The sequence below is a fragment of the Mobula hypostoma genome, chromosome 1 (genome assembly GCF_963921235.1).
Source record: "Mobula hypostoma chromosome 1, sMobHyp1.1, whole genome shotgun sequence".
Taxonomy (NCBI): Eukaryota; Metazoa; Chordata; class Chondrichthyes; order Myliobatiformes; family Myliobatidae; genus Mobula; species Mobula hypostoma.
The window spans coordinates 175,177,173-175,197,018 of NC_086097.1; the positions used below are offsets into that span (position 1 = coordinate 175,177,173).

The following is a 19,846-nucleotide window of genomic DNA, read 5'->3' on the forward strand; positions in this document are numbered from 1 at the left end:
ACTTTAATAATAAATGTTCTTTGAATATCTGAAGAGGCACAGATAGAGTAGACAGCTGGTATCTTTTATACCCAGGGTCAAAAAGTCTAAAACAGGGGGCAAGCATTGAAGGCAAGTGGGGTACGTTCATGGGAGATATGTGGGGGAAGTGGTGGGTGTCTGGAATGGGCTGCCAGGGATGGTGGTGGAGGCAGGTGTTTTAAGAGTCTCTTGGATAGGCAAATGGATATATAGAGATTGGAGAGGTATGGAGCTTAAGTAGGCAGAAAGGATTAGTTCCATTAGGCACTTAGTTACTAGTTTCATTAGTTTGGCACATCTTGGGCCAAATGGCCAGTTGCTGTTATATGTCACATATCCTGTGTTTTGGTTTTGGTTTATTATTGTCACGTGCACCAGGATAAAGTAGAAAGTCTTGCAGACCATTCATTACACAGTGCATTGGGCTAGAACAAGGTAAAACAATAACAATGCAGAATAAAGTGCAACAGTTACAAATGTGATCCCATTCTCCAGGTTACCTGGATACTTCTGACATGTTGTAGGAATCGCTGCTTCCCCACGCACTGAGCTCTGGGAAGGAACTAGAGTTCCTCGGAAAACCCATGTTGGCACAGGGAGAAGGTGCAAGCTCCACGCTACAGCAGCGGAGACCAGAATTGAACCCATTCACTGGAGCTGAGGGAGAGGTGCTTCACACACACCGTACCCGTGTGAAGCCTGCGCCACTTCACCGTTGTAGGAAATCCTACTCTGGTTTTTGGCCTTTGTTCCTGTTATCTAAGGGGAGAGGCTGGACTGGCCCTTGTTACTTCCTTGGCAAAGCAAGGTGATTCTATTGCAGCATGGGAGGCTGCAGATGCTGGTAGATTTGGCAGAGGGGGCATGGAGGTAAAACGGGGAATTATTTCATCCAAAGTGGAGATGGGGTCTGGAACTCGCTCCCTTCAGAGACAGGATACTTTCCGCTGATGATCACACAATGCTCAACACTACTCGCGTCTGCTCGGATAACAGAGTAGTCAGCCCCCAAATGTAGCAACAGCTGGGCGATATCCAGGGCCAGGCTGATGGGTGACAGCATCATTCGTGCCATTCCAGTGCCAGGGAATGATGACATCCAACACGAGGAAGTTAACCCCCACCCCCTGACATTCAATGGCCATGGGATTCATCGCCGAATTGCCACTAACTGTGTTCTAGGGGGTTGGGGGGATGGGGGCACAGTTGACCAGAAACTGGGCTGCAGTAGCATTTGGTTCTACAATTGTAAATGATTCAATGTCACGAGGCACGGATTTAAACTTCTAGGCAACTGAAAGATGTGAAGAGTCACAGTTATAAAGCAGAGAAAAAGACCTTCGGTCCATCTGGTCTTCCATCTAGTCCCATCTCTCGTCCATGTACCTCTCCAATCTTTTCTTAAATGTTAAAATTGAACCAGCATCTGCCACTTCTACTGGCAGCTCATTCTGTACTCTCACAACCCTCTGAGTTCTCTTTAAATTTCCCTTAAATATTTCACCTAATTATGTGTGGCAGAAGGGATTGATATAATCAGGCATCACGCTCGACATAGACGTCCTGGGCAGCAGGACCTGCTCCTGTGCTGTACTGTGCTATGGTCTATGTCTGTGTTCAATACTCTATGTTCTCTGCTTACGGGGGAAGTGTAAAACGGAGTCCTTACAGGGGAACTGGATGGGCATCAGAGAGGGAATGATTTCCAGGTCTGTGGGGAAAGAGCAGGGAAGTGGAACTGATGGAATTTCCCCTTTAGGAGCCAGCATCGACTCAATGGGCCAAATATCCCCCCTTTTTGTGCCACCACAGTTCTAGGATTCTCACTCACAATCCCATCACAAGATGGAACCGGGGATATTTACAGCAGAAGGATTCAAAGTACATTTATTATCAAAGTATGTATGGAGTTTACAACCCTGAGATTTGCCTTCTCCACAGACAGCCAGAAAACAAAGAAAAAAAACCATGGAACCCATTCAAAGAAAAAAATACCAACACTACCCCCTACACACGCAAAAAAAAAGTGCAAAGTTAAAAATAGAACAGATCAAAATGATTATCAGGCAGCATGGAGAGTCCACAGAAAATTAAACTCCTCTATTTTTAACATAAATCCCTTTGATATTGTTTAAACAATGGTTGGCTGCCTGGAAACAGACATTTGATTCTCTGAGCCCTCACATAGTCATTGAAGATGCGTTACTCCAGGAATTTGATTATTGCATGGTTTTATGTGGATGTGTTAATCCAACCCTTTGCATTCATTGCAGGATATTCTCAGGCAGGGCTTACAGGGAGCCAACAGTCTAACGTATTATCTTAATTACTCTCTCAATGCAAAGCTTGCTGAAGGTTACAGCTCCAGCCTCCCAAGGCCATGTGTGCTTATGCTCTCCTGACATTTCCAGTGAAACTAAGGCAAGAGCTTGCTCCATCCTGGTCAATCCCAATGTTGAGAGACCCCTGCAATAGTTCTGAAGCCTATTTTTAGACGATGACAACAGCCAGGGTCCTGACAGCTGGGTGAGATGTGTTCACCACAGCTGGGAGTTTATCGAGGGTTAGTGCAGTCTGGCAAAGACCTTCATCTCACCATCGGCGGCTTCCCCTCCTCTTGACTCAGCTCACACTCTGTACTCTCCTTCTCAGGTGTCTACCTCATCCCCACCACTCCTTATCCCTTTCCCTCTCCTTCCCTGCATTTTCCCTCACTCCTTCCCTCTCACTGTCCTACCAACTCCATCTAAACCTCCACCTTTCCATCCTCCTCCTCCCACTCCACTTCCCCTCCCCATCTCTTCTCTCCTCCTCCCCAATTTTACCCTTCTCTTGTCCTGCACAATTTCTGCCTCCACCCTCCCCCTTCATTCTTTCTTCGCCTGCCCTCTCGTCCCTGTCCGCTCTCACTTCTTTCTCAATTGTCCCTCCTGCCCCCTCCTCACACCCTCGCACCATCACCCTGCTCCCTTTCTCCCTTATTTTTCTCTAATGCCCTTTCCGCATGCTCCCAGGCCCCTGATTATTACCCTGCATCGCTACCCTCCCTCCCTCCTCAGCCTGTCCATCTCCCTCTCCCTCTGTTCTTCCCCTTCCCTGCTCTACCCTCTGTTATCCTCCCGTCCCAAACCTCTACCTCCTCCCTCACTCTTCTTTGCTCCTCTACTTCCCTCCATCCTTCTCTCACTCTCCCTCCCTCCCCCCCACCCCCAATCACTCACCATGTACCAGACTCCCAGGATTATGGTTCCAGTGCGGACATGACAACAGCAGCATTTGGTGGAATACCAGCGATCCGCAGGTGAGATCATCCTCATCAGCCTGAGAACGAGCTGAAACGAGAAGTAAACTACAACCTTGTGCTGCCTGTGGGTGCCAGAGCTGGGAATGAAATGCCCTGCTCGCCTCCTCCCTCCCTTTCACTGTACCATGATCCTGAAGCCGATTCTCTCCTATCTCTCAATACAGCCTGCGCTGCCTGGCTGAGAGAGCAAGGGGAGGAGAATATACCTTTAACTCTTTCCCAGCCGGAGCTCTGTGAATCCCAGTTACCATCTGGTTGTCTTTTCCCTCCTTACTGAATAGATTGAGAAGGAGACAGCACTGGAACAGACCTTCAGGGCACAGAACAATACAGCACAGTAGAGGACATTCGGCCCACCATGTTAGACCACAGACCGTAAGACCATAAGATATAGGAGCAAAATTAGGCCATTCACTTATCCTGTCTGCGCCACCATTTCATAATTACTGATTTATTATCCATCTTAACCGCATTATCTTGTCTTCTTCCTGTAACATTTGAATCCGAGGTTCACCCACTATAGGAAACTTCCTCCCCACATCCACTCTATACAGGCCATTCATTATTCAATAGTTTTTAATGAGATCCCCCCTCATTCTTCTAAAGTCCAGTGAGAATGGGCCCAGAGCCTTCAAACACTCTTCAAATATTAACTCTTTCATCAATCTGGACCCCCTTCAACTCCAGCACCTCTTCTTAGATGAGGGGACCAAATCTGCTCACAATACTCCAAGTACAGTCTGACCAATGCCTTAGAAAGCCTCAGCATTATGTCCTTGCTTTTGTATTCTAGACCTCTTGAAATGAATGCAAATATTTCCTTTGCCTTCTTTACCACCAACTCAACCTGCAAGTTAACCTTTATGGAATCCTACACAAGGACTCCCAAGTTGCTTTGCATCTTTGATTTTTGAATTTGCTCCCCATTTAGAAAATAGTCTATGCCTTTATTCCTTCTACTAAAGTGCATTGCCATAGGCTCCCTACATTTATTTTCATCTACCACTTCGTCCATTCTCCCAATTGGTCTAAGTCCTCCTGCAGACTCCCTGCTTCCTCAGAATTACCTGCCTGACCACAAAGCCATCAAGCCCACTGACGTAAAACGTGAAAAGAATGGTCCCAACACCAACCCTTGCAGAACACCTATAGTCACTGACAGCCAACCAGAAAAGCCCCCCCCCATTCCAACTCTTTTCTTCCTGCCAATCAGCAAATCTTCTATCCATGCTAGTATCTTTCCTGTAATATACCACGGGCTCTAATCTTGTTAAACAGTCTCATGTATGGCACCTTGTTAAAGGCCTTATGAAAATCCAAGTATAGAACATTCACTGACTCTCCTTTGTCTATCCTGTGGATTATTTTCTCAAAGAATTGCAAAAGGCTTGACAGGGAAGATTTCCCTTTAAGGAACCCATGATGTCTTTGGTCTATTTTTCTCATGTGCCTGCAAGTACCCCAAAATCTCATCCTTAACAATGGACTCTAACATCTTTCCATAATACTGAAGTCAGGCAAACTGGCCTATAGTTTCCTTTCTTCTGCTTCCCGCTCTTCTTAAAGAGTGGAGTGACATTTGCAATTTTCCAGTCCTCCAGAACAATTCCAGAATGTATTGATTCCTGAATGATCATTACTAATGCCTTCACAATCTCTTCAGCTACCTCTTTCAGAGCCTTGGGGTGTACACCATCTGTCCAGGTGACGAATCTACCTTCAGACCTTTCAGCTTCCCTTCCTCCTTCTAAAACTTCTAAAACCAATTGGCTGCACCATTGATGATTTGGTGTGTTATGTTAAAGGGGCTGAATACTTATGCAATCAATTATTTTGTGTTTTATATTTGTAATTAATTCAGATCACTTTGTCGAGCCTCTTTTTACTTTGACATGAAAGAGTCTTTTTCTGTTGATCAATGTCAAAAAAGCCAAATTAAATCCACTGTGATTCGATGTTGTAAAACAGTAAAACACAAAAATTTCCAAGGGATGAATACTTTTTATAGACACTGTTATGCCCTTTTATCTTTTATGTTGCCTTTGACTTCCCTTGTCAGCCATGGTTGCCTCATTCTCCCTTTAGAATACTTCTTCATCTTTGAGACGTATCTATGTTGCACTCTCCGAGTTGCTCCCAGAGACACCAACCATTGCTCTTCTGCTGTCATCCTGATAGTGTTCCCTTCCAAACAACCTTGTCAGCTTCTCACTTATTCTTCTGTAATTCACTTTACTCCACTGTAATACTGATATATCTGACCAGGTTCTTTCTCTCAAATTGCAGGGTGAATTCTATCATATTATGACCTCTGACTCCCAAGGGTTCCTTTACATTAAGCTCCCTAAGCAAATCCAATACATAACACAACACCCAATCCAGAACTGCATTTTCCCTAGTGGGCTCAACCACAAACTGCTCTAAAAAGCCATCTTGTAGGTATTCTACAAATTCCTTCTATTGGAATCCTGCACCAATCTGGTTTTTCCAATTTACCTGCATATTGAAATCCTTTACTTTATACTTTATTGTCGCCAAACAATTGGTACTAGAACGTACAATGATCACAGTGATATTTGATTCTGCACTTCCCACTCCCTGGATTATAAATATTAAGTGTTAAAAATAGTAAGAATTAGTAAACATTAAAAATTTAAATTATAAATCATAAATAGAAAATAGAAAAATGGAAAGTAAGGTAGCGCAAAAAACCGAGAGGCGGGTCTGGATATTTGGAGGGTACGGCCCAGATCCGGGTCAGGATCCGTTCAGCAGTCTTATCACAGTTGGAAAGAAGCTGTTCCCAAATCTGGCCGTATGAGTCTTCAAGCTCCTGAACCTTCTCCCGGAGGGAAGAGGGACGAAAAGTGTGTTGTCTGGATGGGTTGTGTCCTTGATTATCCTGGCAGCACTGCTCCAACAGCGTGCGGTGTAAAGTGAGTCCACGGACGGAAGATTGGTTTGTGTGATGTGCTGCGCCGTGCTCACGATCTCCTGCAGCTTCTTTCGGTCTTGGACAGGACAACTTCCATACCAGGTTGTGATGCACCCTAGAAGAATGCCTTCTACAGTGTATCTATAAAAATTAGTGAGAGTTTTAGGGGACAGGCCAAATTTCATTAGTTTTCTCATTAGTTTTTTCTTGGCAGTGAACTCTGCTTGATTGGACCAAGTCAGGTCACTACTATCATAGCATTGCCCTTTTGACATGCCTTTTCTATCTCTCTGTAATTTGTATCTCACATCCTGGCTACAATTTGGAGGCCTGTATATAACTCCCAACAGGGTCTCTTTACCCTTGCAGTTTCTTAACTCTACCCACAAGGATTCTACATCTTCTGATCCTATGTCACCTCTTTCTAAGGATTTGATTGTATTTTTTACCAATAGAGCCACCCCACCCCACTCTGACAACCTGCCTGTTCTTTTGATCCAATCTGTATCTTCAGTTGTTAAGCTCCCAACCACGATCTTCTTTCAGCCATGTCTCAGTGATGCCCCCGATGTCATACCTGCCAATCTCTAACTGTGCTACAAGATCATCCACCTTATTTCGTGGACTGCATGCATTCAAATATAACACCTTTAGTCTTGTGTTCAATACCCTTTTTGATATTGCCCCATGTTACACTTTAACTCGTCTTACTGACTACAGTTTTGCCCTATCATCTGCCTGTCCTTCCTCACAGTCTCACTACACAATATATCTAGTTGTGTACCAACTACCCCATCATCAGGCCTATCATTCTGGTTTCAAACCCTGCGAAATTAGTTTAAAACCTCCCCCAGCAGCTCTAGTAGAACTGTTCACAGGAATATCGGTCCTCCTCAGGTCCAGGTGTAACCCATCCATTTTGTACAGGTCATACCTCCCCCAGAAGAGATCTCAATGATTCAGAAATCTGAAATTCTGCCACCTGCACCAGTTCCTTAGCAACTCATTGATCTGCCAGATCAAATTCTTACCCTCACTGGCATGTGCCAGAGGCAGCAATCCAGAGATCACTTTTCAGTTTTCTACTTAACTCCCTATATTCTCTCTTCAAGGCCTCCTCCCTTTTCCTACCTACATCATTGGTACCAATATGTACCACAACTTCTGGCTGCTCCCCCTCCCCCTTTAGGATGCTGTGGACCCGTCTGACACATCTCTGACCCTGGCACCTTGGAGGCAAAGTACCACTGGCGTGTCCACAGAATCCCCCGTCTGCTTGCCTGACTATGGAATCCCTTATCACCACTGTACTCCTCTTCTCTCCCATTCCCTCCTGAGCCACAGCAAGAAGGTCTCTGGCACTGCCTTGGCTCCTCCCTGGTAGGTCATACCCCCCAAACAGTGTCCAAAGATGTTTGCTTATTATTGAGGGGACTGACCACATGGGTACTCTGCACTAGCTGCTTATTCCCTTCCACTCTCAGCCAGATACCTGCCTCCTGCAGCTTAGGTGTGACTACCTCCCTGTAGCTCCTGTCTGTCACCTCCTCATTCTCCTGCATGAGCTTAAGGTCGTCATGCTGCATCTCCAGTTCCCCAAGGAGCTGCAGCTTGATGCACTTTATGCAGATGTAGTTACCAGGGAGACGGGAGGTCTTCCGGAGTTCCCACATCTTACACAAGGAACATAGCATTAACTCTGGACCCATTCTTAATGCACTAGCTATCTACTAATAGACAAAAAAAAAGCTTACGAAGAACTTCCTTAGAGCCTCCATCTGTACTTCAATAGGTTTCAATGAAATCTCCCATCATTCTTCTAAACTCTGGTGAGTACAGGCCTTGGACCATCAAACATTCCTCATATGTTAACCCTTTCATTCCTGGAATAATTCTGTTTAATCTCCTCTGGATCCCCTCCAATGCCAACACAACTCTTTTTTTAGAAAAGGGGACAAAAACTGTTCACAATACTCCAAGTGCAGTCTGGCTTTTATATTCTAGTCCTCTTGAAATGAATACTAACATTGCATTTACTGTCCTTACCACTGAATAATCCTGCAAGTTAAACTTTAAGGAATCCTGCACGAGGACTCTGAAGTCACTTTGCACCTCTGATTTTTGAATTTTCTCCCTATTTAGAAAATAGTGTACGACCTTATTTCTTCTACTGAAGTGCAGGACCATATACGTACCTACGTCATATTCCATCTGCCCTTGCTTTGTCCATTCTTCCAATCTGTCTCAGTCCTTCAGCAGACTCCCTACCTCCTCAACACCAACTGCCCCCTCCCACCCCACCATCTTCATTTGGCCACAAAGTCATCTTCCCGTCATCCAAATCATTGAGATATAATGTGGGTAGCCTTGAGATTTACAATGTGAAAAATAACATGAGACAATTAATAGGCTTACAGTAGAAGTGAAGAGCAAATTAATGGATGCTGGTTTGGCTGTTTCCATCATTCCCCAAAGTGACTATGTTGGCATTTCAAAGATACTGAAGCCTGAACTAGTTATTGAACTAGTTACTTATTCTGGGGAAGAGATAACTCCTGTGAGAATGACATTCGTAACAGTGAGATACAACAACCAACAAGCCAAACTGGATTTGAATGTAATAAAAACAGGAGGGCCAGCATTGTGGGGTCACAGGTGGCATCTACAACTTGACTGGAAATCCATCCACCATTTGCAAAGAAAGTCAACCGAAAGTGATTTCAGAAGGGCACTGGATGATGCCATAGCAGTGTTCAAGGATGACATTGGAGAACTCAAATATACTCTATCAGGGTAAAATGGTGTTAAATGAAACTGCCGCATCCAAGTTTTACAAAGCCCATCCTAATGCTATTTATATAAAGTTGCCAGTGAGCTAGATCGCATGGAGACTGAAGGAATTCTTTCCACGGCTGTGTGGAGCCCGTGGGCAACGTTAGTGGTCTCAGTAGCCAACAAGAATGGGTCTGTCAGAATCTGTAGTGATTTTAAGGTCACCAATATCCCAGTACTGAAAGTAGATCAATACCCTCGGCCCAGAATAGAGGATATCTTTGCAAACCTTTTTGGAGGGAAACATTACAGCAAAGTGGACTTAGATGAGGCCTACCTACAGATGGAGGTGGAAGAGCCCAAAGTGTTTTTCAGCATAAACACTCACAAAGAGCCTTATCGCCACAATAGGCTTATTTTTGGGGTAACACCTGCACTCTGTCAGGAAGCTATGGACCACGTACTGCAAGGCTACCCGGGCATTATGTTTTGGAGTTACAAAACATAACAACTTTGGCTCCTTTTCTCAGGTGCCTCTAAGTACCCAAAGTTTCCTCCTTAATAATGAACTCCAAAGTCTTCCTAACCACCGAAATGTCTTCCTAACTGGCCTATAGTTTCTTTTCTTTTGCCCTCCTCCCTTCTTAAAGAGTGGAGTGACATTTGCAATTTTCCAGTCCTCTGGAACCCTTCCAGAATCTAGTGATTCTTGAAACACTAATGCCGCCACAATCTCTTCAGATACCTCTTTCAGAACCCTGGGATGACAACCTTGTAACTTATTCCAAGGTACCATACCTCTTTCCACCATTTCTTTGGCAGCACACTGCAGGCGCCTATCACACTCTCAAAATACTTGCAAACAAATCTTATTTAAATTTTCTCCCTCATAGCTTAAAGCTATGCTCTCTAGTTTTTGCCATTTCCTCCCTAAGAAAAAAGACTCTATCGACCATGTCTGTGCCTTTCATAATTTTATATACAGTAATCCTTTTGAGCGACACCTTAGTTTCCAACACCCCTAAGAAAACATACAAGTTTTTTCTGCCTCTGCTAATCGCTTATACTCTCTAATCCAGACAACATCCTGGTGAAACTCTTCTGCACATTCTTCAGAACCAGGATTGCACACAATAATCCAAGTGTGGCCTAATGAAAGTCTTATCATCATCATCATCATCATCATCAGGTGCTGTGCCCAGTTTGAGCTTTGACTGCCATGGCCCACACACTCCTGTTTCGGGTCAAGTGGATCAATTCATTGGTATTCATTTCCAGTTCTCTGGCTGCTGTCTCCATCATCATTTGTCTTTGTCTTTCTCTTGCTTTTTTCCCCTTCAGTCTTTCCCATAATTACCGTGCATTCTAACTCCTCTTTCCTAATCACATGTCCAATGAAGTGATGTTGCCTTTTGATGATCTCATACATTATTTCTCTTTTTGTGTTTGCTCTGTTCATGACATCCTCATTAGATATTCGTTTCATCCATGATATTCTTTGCATCCTCCTCAAAAACCACATCTTCAACAATTATATCAATTAAGTTTTGTAGATCTTCCTCCGTACTTGCAATTAACACAGTGTCATCAGCATATCTGAAATTATTGATGTTTTCACTGCCAACTTTGATTCCCAAGATGTCTCTTATTTTTTTGTAACATTGTTTCACTGTACACATTAAATAAATCAGGGAAGAAAACACACCCTTGTCTAATGCCTCTCTTGATTTTTGTAAACTGACTCACTTCTCCATCTATTCTTACAGCGGCAGTTTGTTCCCAGTACAGATTTCTGATTAGGCGGAGGTCTTTTGAATCTAGATCTAGAATTTCCTGTAATATCTAAAATAACTTATTATGCTTCACTTTATCAAATGCTTTTGTGTAGTTGATAAAACAAACAAACAAATCTTTTTGCACTTGAATAGCTTGCTCTGATAGGATCCTTAACAAAAATATTGTGTTTCTTGTACCTTTGTCTTTCACAAAACCACATTATTCTTTGCCTATTTAAGCTTGTATCTTACTTTTAGCTCTTGTCATCTTAGAAGTATCTTGGTGATATGACTCATTAAACTTATGGTCCTATGTAATTCACATTCTATTGCTCCAGGTTTCTTAGGAAGAGTGATAAATACTGATTTTTTTTTCATCTCTTCTGGTATTATTCCAGTCTCATAAATGTCATTGATTAAATCAATAAGTTTTTCAATTCCATAATCTTCAAGGACGATAATTTGTTCTATTACTAATTCATCAGGACCTGCTGCCTTTCCTTTCTTCATCTTTATTGCATTACGAACTTCAGATTTTAAAGTACTTGGACCTTCAATGTTTTTCTTAATTTCTGTTTTTTTGCCTCGATCGACTTCAAACAATTCCTGGGTCACTCAGTCCATCTGTTCATAATCTCATCTTTTTCTATGATAATGGTACCGTCCTTTGCTTTCAAACATCCACCTGAAGAACAGAGGAGCTTTTTACCAGAGATATTCTTGATTTGTTGATGTAACCTTTTTTGGATCAGTAATAGGGATTCTTTCTATTTGCTCACATTCCTAGTTTAACCTTTCTTCTTTGGCTTTTTGACATAAGTTTTTAACTTTTTTATCTAAGGACTTGTACTCTATAGGATTTGCTTTCTTCCTTCTCCTTTCTTCCATTAGATTTTTTATTTCATCTGTCATCCATTTATTCTTTGTGCTTTTTTCTTTTTTAGGAATCACTGACTTTGCTGATTCTACCAAGGCATCCTTCAGAGAGTTAAACTTCATTTCTACATGATTGCTATCATCTTCAACAGATTCAATTTCTAGACCTTGAAATCTATTCCTTACTTCAATTGTAAATGTTTGTCTTAAGCTTTCTTTAATTAATTGCAAGTAGTCAAGGGATTGTTCAGGTTTTCACTTCTTTAGTTTTTTAAAGTTTTACTTTTACATGACATACTACTGGGTTATGGTCACTATTACAGTCTGCACCTGGATATGTTTTGCATTGAGTCACTGAGTTTCTAAATCTTTGGTTTATATTAATAAAGTCAGTTTGATTTCTAGTGTTATCACCTGGACTTTTCCAGGTCCGCAAGCATCTTGGATGGTTTTTAAAGTAGGTATTCATAATGACCTGATTATTCATCTTGCACCATTCTACCCATTTTTCACCTCTTTCATTTCTTACACAGTCTTATACAGCTGCAGTATGACTTCCTGACTGTTATATTCAGCTCCCCACTCAACGAAGGTAAATATGTGGTACATCTTCTTTACCATCCCATCTGCTTGTGTTGCTACTTTCAGAAACCCATGGACTTGAACCCCAAGAGCGCTTTGTATATTCATATTCTGAAGGGTCCTACCGTTTACCCTGTACTTTCATCGTATATTTGATCTCCTAAAGTGAAACATGTCATACTTCTACAGATTAATCTGCCACTTCAGACCCAGATTAGCTCTGCCTGAGACCGCAGGAAGCTGCAGAGAGTTGTGGACACAGCTCAGCACATCACGGAAACCAGCCTCCCCTCCATGGACTCTGATAACACTTCTCACTGCCTTAGTGAAGCAGTCAATTTACTCAAAGACCCCACACACCCTGGACATTCTCCTTTCCCCCTTTCCCCCTTTCCCATTGGGCAGAAGATACAGAAGCCTGAGAGCATGTACCACCAGGCTCAAGGACAGCTTCTATCCTGCTCTGATAAGGCTATTGAATGATCCCCAGTATGAAAAAATGGACTCTTAACCTTTCAGTCTGCGTCATTACAACCTTGTTCCTTACTGTCTGCCTTCACAGTATCTTGTGTAGCTGTAACACTTTACTCTACGTTCTGTTATTGTTTTGTACTTACTATGTCAATGTACTGTTGTAACGAAATGATCTGTATGCATGGCATGCAAAATAAAGCTTTTCACTCTACCGTGACAATAATAAACCAATTTACCACATTTCTAGCTGATCATATCCTACTGTAGCCCCTGACAACCTTCCACCAGTGTTTGTGCTGCCTGTATTAATAGACAATTAAGACAAAATACTTCAATCCTGTGAGAGCTGATTGGCTAATAAATCCTGCATGTTTAAATAAATGGTGAATCTACTAATGAAAATACAATCACTGATGTGTTTGCATTCCCACATGACTTAGCAATTTTTTAACTTCTCCTCGCAGGATTGACTGGTTTTAATCCAGACAGCTTGGACTGCAGCCATTGATTTTGCTCCTCCTTCGTCAGAAGGCCTTGGCAAAAAGTCCTACGCCTGATTTGTGATTGGTGTCTCAACATCAGACAAGGACAGAGTCAGGCCTGGCTGATCAGGGTTCACTGGTCAGTGACATTTACTGCCAAGCTTCATAGTTGAGCAAAGTGTCTTCAAAGTCAAGGTTGAGTTGATTGTCATTTGCACAAGTACACATGTATGCACAGCCCCACAGACACATGGCATCAGATACTCAACTTTCACAAGAAAAACATAAATTGTACAAAACTGCATGAGAGAACACAAGTAGAACAAGAAAAACAAAGTCCATTCTAGTGCAAAGTGATCATAGTGTTGCTGTACTGTAGTGATCAGGGTTGTGTCAGCTGATTCAAGAACCAGATGGCTGAAGGGAATTAGCTGTTGGCCTTCAGGCTTCCAAATCTCCTGCCCTGCTGCAAGAAGATGGCATGACCTGGAAGGTGAGGATCTTTGATAATAGACAGGGTCATAGCCATGCAGTATTGAAACAGGCCTTCAGCCAAATATGTCCATGACTGACAAGAGAAATTAGGGATAGTATCAATTCCAAAGAAGAAGCATACAAATTAGCCAGAGAAAGTGGCTCACCTGAGGACTGGGAGAAATTCAGAGTTCAGCAGAGGAGGACAAAGGGCTTAATTAGGAAGGGGAAAAAAGATTATGAGAGAAAACTAGCAGGGAACATAAAAACGGACTGTAAAAGCTTTTATAGATATGTAAAAAGGAAAAGACTGGTAAAGACAAATGTAGGTCCCCTGCAGACAGAAACAGGTGAATTGATTATGGGGAGCAAGGACATGGCAGACCAATTGAATAATTACTTTGGTTCTGTCTTCACTAAGGAGGACATAAATAATCTTCCAGAAATAGTAAGGGACAGAGGGTCCAGTGGGATGGAGGAAATGAGCGAAATACATGTTAGTAGGGAAGTGGTGTTAGGTAAATTGAAGGGATTGAAGGCAGATAAATCCCCAGGGCCAGATGGTCTGCATCCTAGAGTGCTTAAAGAAGTAGCCCAAGAAATAGTGGATGCATTAGTGATAATTTTTCAAAACTCGTTAGATTCTGGACTAGTTCCTGAGGATTGGAGGGTGGCTAATGTAACCCCACTTTTTAAAAAAAGGAGGGAGAGAGAAACCGGGGAATTATAGACCGGTTAGCCTAACGTCGGTGGTGGGGAAACTGCTGGAGTCAGTTATCAAGGATATGATAACAGCACATTTGGAAAGCGGTGAAATGATCGGACAAAGTCAGCATGGATTTGTGAAAGGAAAATCATGTCTGACGAATCTCATAGAATTTTTTTGAGGATGTAACTAGTAGAGTGGATAGGGGAGAACCAGTGGATGTGGTATATTTGGATTTTCAAAAGGCTTTTGACAAGGTCCCACACAGGAGATTAGTGTGCAAACTTAAAGCACACGGTATTGGGGGTAAGGTATTGGTGTGGGTGGAGAATTGGTTAGCAGACAGGAAGCAAAGAGTGGGAATAAACGGGACCTTTTCAGAATGGCGGGCGGTGACTAGTGGGGTACCGCAAGGCTCAGTGCTGGGACCCCAGTTGTTTACAATATATATTAATGACTTGGATGAGGGAATTAAATGCAGCATCTCCAAGTTTGCGGATGACACGAAGCTGGGTGGCAGTTTTAGCAGTGAGGAGGGTGCTAAGAGGATGCAGGGTGACTTGGATAGGTTGGGTGAGTGGGCAAATTCATGGCAGATGCAATTTAATGTGGATAAATGTGAAGTTATCCACTTTGGTGGCAAAAATAGGAAAACAGATTATTATCTGAATGGTGGCCGATTAGGAAAAGGGGAGGTGCAACGAGACCTGGGTGTCATTATACACCAGTCATTGAAAGTGGGCATGCAGGTACAGCAGGCGGTGAAAAAGGCGAATGGTATGCTGGCATTTATTGCGAGAGGATTCGAGTACAGGAGCAGGGAGGTACTACTGCAGTTGTACAAGGCCTTGGTGAGACCACACCTGGAGTATTGTGTGCAGTTTTGGTCCCTTAATCTGAGGAAAGACATCTTTGCCATAGAGGGAGTATAAAGAAGGTTCACCAGATTGATTCCTGGGATGGCGGGACTTTCATATGAAGAAAGACTGGATGAATTGCGCTTGTACTGGTTGGAATTTAGAAGATTGAGGGGGAAGATTAAGTAAAGAAATCGAGCAAACTGCCTGTGTTGTAACAAGAGCCTCGACAGTTCAAAGTAAGTTTATTATCAATACATATATGTTACCATATAATGCCAAGAGATTCATTTTCTTGCAGACATTTGCAGGGAAAAATAGAATTTCACTAAAAAGTTGTTTTATTTCCCATAAACAAAGACTGACAAACAACCAATGTGCAAAAGATGAGAAATTGTTCAAATAAAATAAATAATATTGAGAACAAGAGTTGTAAAAAGTCCTTGAAAGTGAGTCTGTAGATAGTAGAATCAGTTCACAGTAGTGGTGATTGAAGTTATCCATGTCTGTTCAGGAGCCTGATGGTTGTAGGGTAATAACTGTTCCTGACCCTGCTGAGCTAGGACCTAAGGGACCTTGATGTCTCATCTCCTGGAAATATGTCAAGCTGAGGGATCTGCCTGTCTCATTCAATGTGCCTATGTGTCATAAACCTTTTGTACCAAGGGCCCTGGGTGCTTGCCGCCTTATCCCTTGTGAGTGGTCCATCCAACAACATGACAAATATGCACTTGTTAAGCACAATGATTCTCCAAGTGATTCTCATCTCACCTATGACTGGAAGAATATAATGGAAGGATGTAAGAAACAGGGGCAAGAGTAGACCAGCTGATCATTGATCCTGCTCCACCACTCCAAGCTGTGGAAGATCTCCTATCCTTGTTCTGTTATCAGCACTCTCCTCATCTCTCTCCCTCTGACATGAAGAAATCTTGAATAAACTCATGGTCTTGTAACTCCACGGGGCTCAAGACTAGACAGTTCACAATATTCACTGCTCTGTGTGCAAAGATATTTTTGGATGAATGTTCTTGACCAGAAACATTGAGTGTCCACCTCCCTCCATCGATGCCCACTAAGGCACCCCCAGCTTCCTCTGTGTTGTTTCATGGTAGAAATATCTAAAATTAGAGGGCAGAGATTCAGGATAAAAGGATAGCAACCTAGAGGGTCCTGAGGAAGAAATAGTTTCACTCAGAGGATAGCTGAAATCTCAAATACACTTCTTGAGGGGGTGGTAAAGGCAGAGACTCTCACAGACTCTTGAATGGATCTCTTGGTTGATAAAATGGTCTCACAATTTATCTTCAAACAACAGGAATTCTGCAGATGCTGGAAATTCAAGCAACACACATCAAAGTTGCTGGTGAACGCAGCAGGCCAAGCAGCATCTATAGGAAGAGGCGCAGTCGACGTTTCAGGCCGAGACCCTTCATCAGGACCTGACGAAGGGTCTCGGCCTGAAACGTCGACTGCGCCTCTTCCTATAGATGCTGCTTGGCCTGCTGCGTTCACCAGCAACTTTGATGTGTGTCACAATTTATCTTGTTATGATCTTGCACTTTATTATTTACTACCAAAGCACTTTTTTGGTAGCTTTTACACATTATTTTGCGCTATTATTCAGGCAAACTCTCTGAGTGCCAAGGCAGAGAAGATCATGAAGGAAGTGCTGGTAGATAGGATTAGTGTAGATACATACTTAATGTTCAGCATGCACATAGCCTCTGCTGTACAACCCTATGATTATGACTAAATCAGTTTGTAAATTTTTATATTTCCCTTTCTGGAAATCTAGACGTGCACAGAGAAGTTTGGATAGGTACATGGATGGGAGGTGTCTGAAGTGATACAATCCACATACAGGTAGATGGGATGAGGCAGAAGATCAGCATGGAGCAGTAGAGGAGGTCATGGATAGACATGTCAGAATGGGAATGGGATGTGGAATTAAAATGCATGGCCACTGGGAGATCCTGCTTTCTCTGGCGGACAGAGCATAGGTGTTCAGCAAAGCGATCTCCTAGTCTGCGTCGGGTCTCGCCAATATATAAAAGACCACATCGGGAGCAGCGGACGCAGTATATCACCCCAGCCGACTCACAGGTGAAGAGTCGCCTCACCTGGAAGGACTGTCTGGGGCCCTGAATGGTGGTAAGGGAGGAAGTGTAAGGGCATGTGTAGCACTTGTTCCGCTTACAAGGATAAGTGCTGGGAGGGAGATCGGTGGGGAGGGATGGGGGGGACAAATGGACAAGGGAGTCACGTAGGGAGTGATCCCTGCGGAAAGCGGGGGTGGGGGGGAGGGAAAGATGTGCTTAGTGATGGGATCCCGTTGGAAGTGGCAAAAGTTACGGAGAATTATATGTTGGACCCGGAGGCTGGTGGGGTGGTAGGTGAGGACCAGGGGAACCCTCTTCCTAGTGGGGTGGCGGGCGGATGGAGTGAGAGCAGATGTGCGTGAAATGGGGGAGATGCGTTTGAGAGCAGAGTTGATGGTGGAGGAAGGGAAGCCCATTCGTCCCCACGCCACCCCCTCCCCACTGATCTCCCTCCCAGCACTTATCCGTGTAAGCTGAACAAGTGCTACACATGCCCTTACACTTCCTCCCTTACCACCATTCAGGGCCCCAGACAGTCCTTCCAGGTGAGGCGACACTTCACCCGTGAGTCAGCTGGGGTGATATACTGCGTCCAGTGTTCCCGATGTGGCCTTCTATATATTGGCGAGACCCGACGCAGACTGGGAGATCGTTCTGCTGAACACCTACGCTCTGTCCGCCAGAGAAAGCAGGATCTCCCAGTGGCCACACATTTTAATTCCACATCCCATTCCCATTCTGATATGTCTATCCACGGCCTCCTCTACTATCAAGATGAAGCCACACTCAGGTTGGAGGAACAACACCTTATATTCTGTCTGGGTAGCCTCCAACCTAATGGCATGAACATTGATTTCTCAAACTTCTGCTAATTCCCCACCTTCCCCTTGTACCCCCCCATTATTTATTTATATACACACATTCTTTTTCTCCCTCTGTCCCCCTGACTATACCCCTTGCCCTTCCTCTGGTTTCTCCCCCTTTTCTTTCTCCCTAGGCCTCCTGTCCCATGATCCTCTCATATCCCCTTTGCCAATCACCTGTCCAGCTCTTGGCTCCATACCTCCCCCTCCTGTCTTCTCCTATCATTTTGGATCTCCCCCTCCCCCTCCCACTTTCAAATCTCTTACTCACTCTTCCTTCAGTTAGTCCTGTCGAAGGGTCTCGGCCTGAAACGTCGACTGTACCTCTTCCTAGAGATGCTACCTGGCCTGCTGCGTTCGCCAGCAACTTTTATGTGTGTTGCGATGCATGAAGCCTTTTTACCGTTTATGTTATCATCCACCACTAGAGGGAGATAGTAACAGTAAAATCAGAACATGTCTTCAAGGAAATTTTCTTAGGAACCATTACTGCAGCTACCAACACCCTCAGCCATTGTACCTTCTCAGAAAATGAAGCAGTCCATAAACACAAGAGTTTCTGCAAACCCTGGAAATCTTGAACAACACTCACAAAATTCTGGAGGAAATCAGCAGGTCAGGCAGCAACTGAAAAGAGGAATAAATAATTGACGTTACAGGCATACAAGCAAGACCTTGGCAATGTTTGAGCATGGGCTGGAAAGAAGACAATACATTTGTGTGTGTGTGTGTGTGTGTGTGTGTGTGTGTGTGTGTGTAGGTTTCCATTCATTCATTAAGAACAACTAATATACTGTATCTGCTGCAAAGTAGGAATAATATTACTCTTAACAAGCGTAGATCTCATTTAAATCCCATATATTTCCCTTATAAAACAATAGGATTATTGTTTCATTATACAAGTAGACTGTTTCAGTTACACAAGTTACTGTGGCAAATTATATCATTTTGGACAAGATAGCAATGAATAAATTCAGTCGTTAACATGGCTCTCACTGAAGGATTTTTAACCAGATTGGCCCCCGCTTGAAAAATAGCAGGGTGTCCAGATGTAGAGTGACTACTTCACAAGCATTAAACCAAGAGCTCCAACTCAAATGATCGTTAGCGTGCGGTCTTATAAATCAACATCCCCCATTTTTTGGATGTACTGTACGCTCCTAACTTTTGTGTATTTTAACACCTGCAGGTTTGTGGATTTACAGTCAAAACCCAAGGGCTTAGCACCTAAGAGACTTCTAAACTCTCAGTTCTTCTGCTAATGAGGAAAACATTCAACACAACTAAACTCTGGTGATGATCCTTGGGGAGATCTTCCTTTATTTTTAAATGAGTGAATTTTTGAGCAAGATGCTGTAAAGCACAATTAATTAGTAATTGGCTTATTGCTGCCACTGATACTGAGGCACAGTGAAAAGCTTTGTTTTGCTGGCCATCCACATACCTCATTACATTAGTGCATTGCGGGAGTTCAAGGATAATCAATAACAGAATGCAGAATAAAAACATACATTTTTAAAAGGAAAATGGAACCAAAAAAGTCAAAGTCTATTTTAGAGCAAAGTGATCAAAATTATCATGGTAATGTTATACTGAGGTAGTAATTAGGATTGTCTTAGTTGG

At 43.2% G+C, this 19,846-nt stretch overlaps 1 protein-coding gene across 1 annotated transcript in view; it reads right to left on the reverse strand.

Moving 5' to 3' along the window:
• Positions 1 to 18,604, reverse strand: part of laptm4b (lysosomal protein transmembrane 4 beta) — a 66,076-nt gene extending 47,472 nt beyond the window's left edge. Inside the window, exons 1-2 of the mRNA XM_063040998.1 lie at positions 18,495 to 18,604; positions 3,243 to 3,353 (exon numbers count right to left, since the gene is read on the reverse strand). Of these exons, the coding sequence (XP_062897068.1) occupies positions 3,243 to 3,338 (96 nt within the window). The 5' untranslated portion in view covers positions 3,339 to 3,353; positions 18,495 to 18,604. The remainder of the gene's footprint in view (positions 1 to 3,242; positions 3,354 to 18,494) is intronic.
• Positions 18,605 to 19,846: the final 1,242 nt, after the last annotated feature.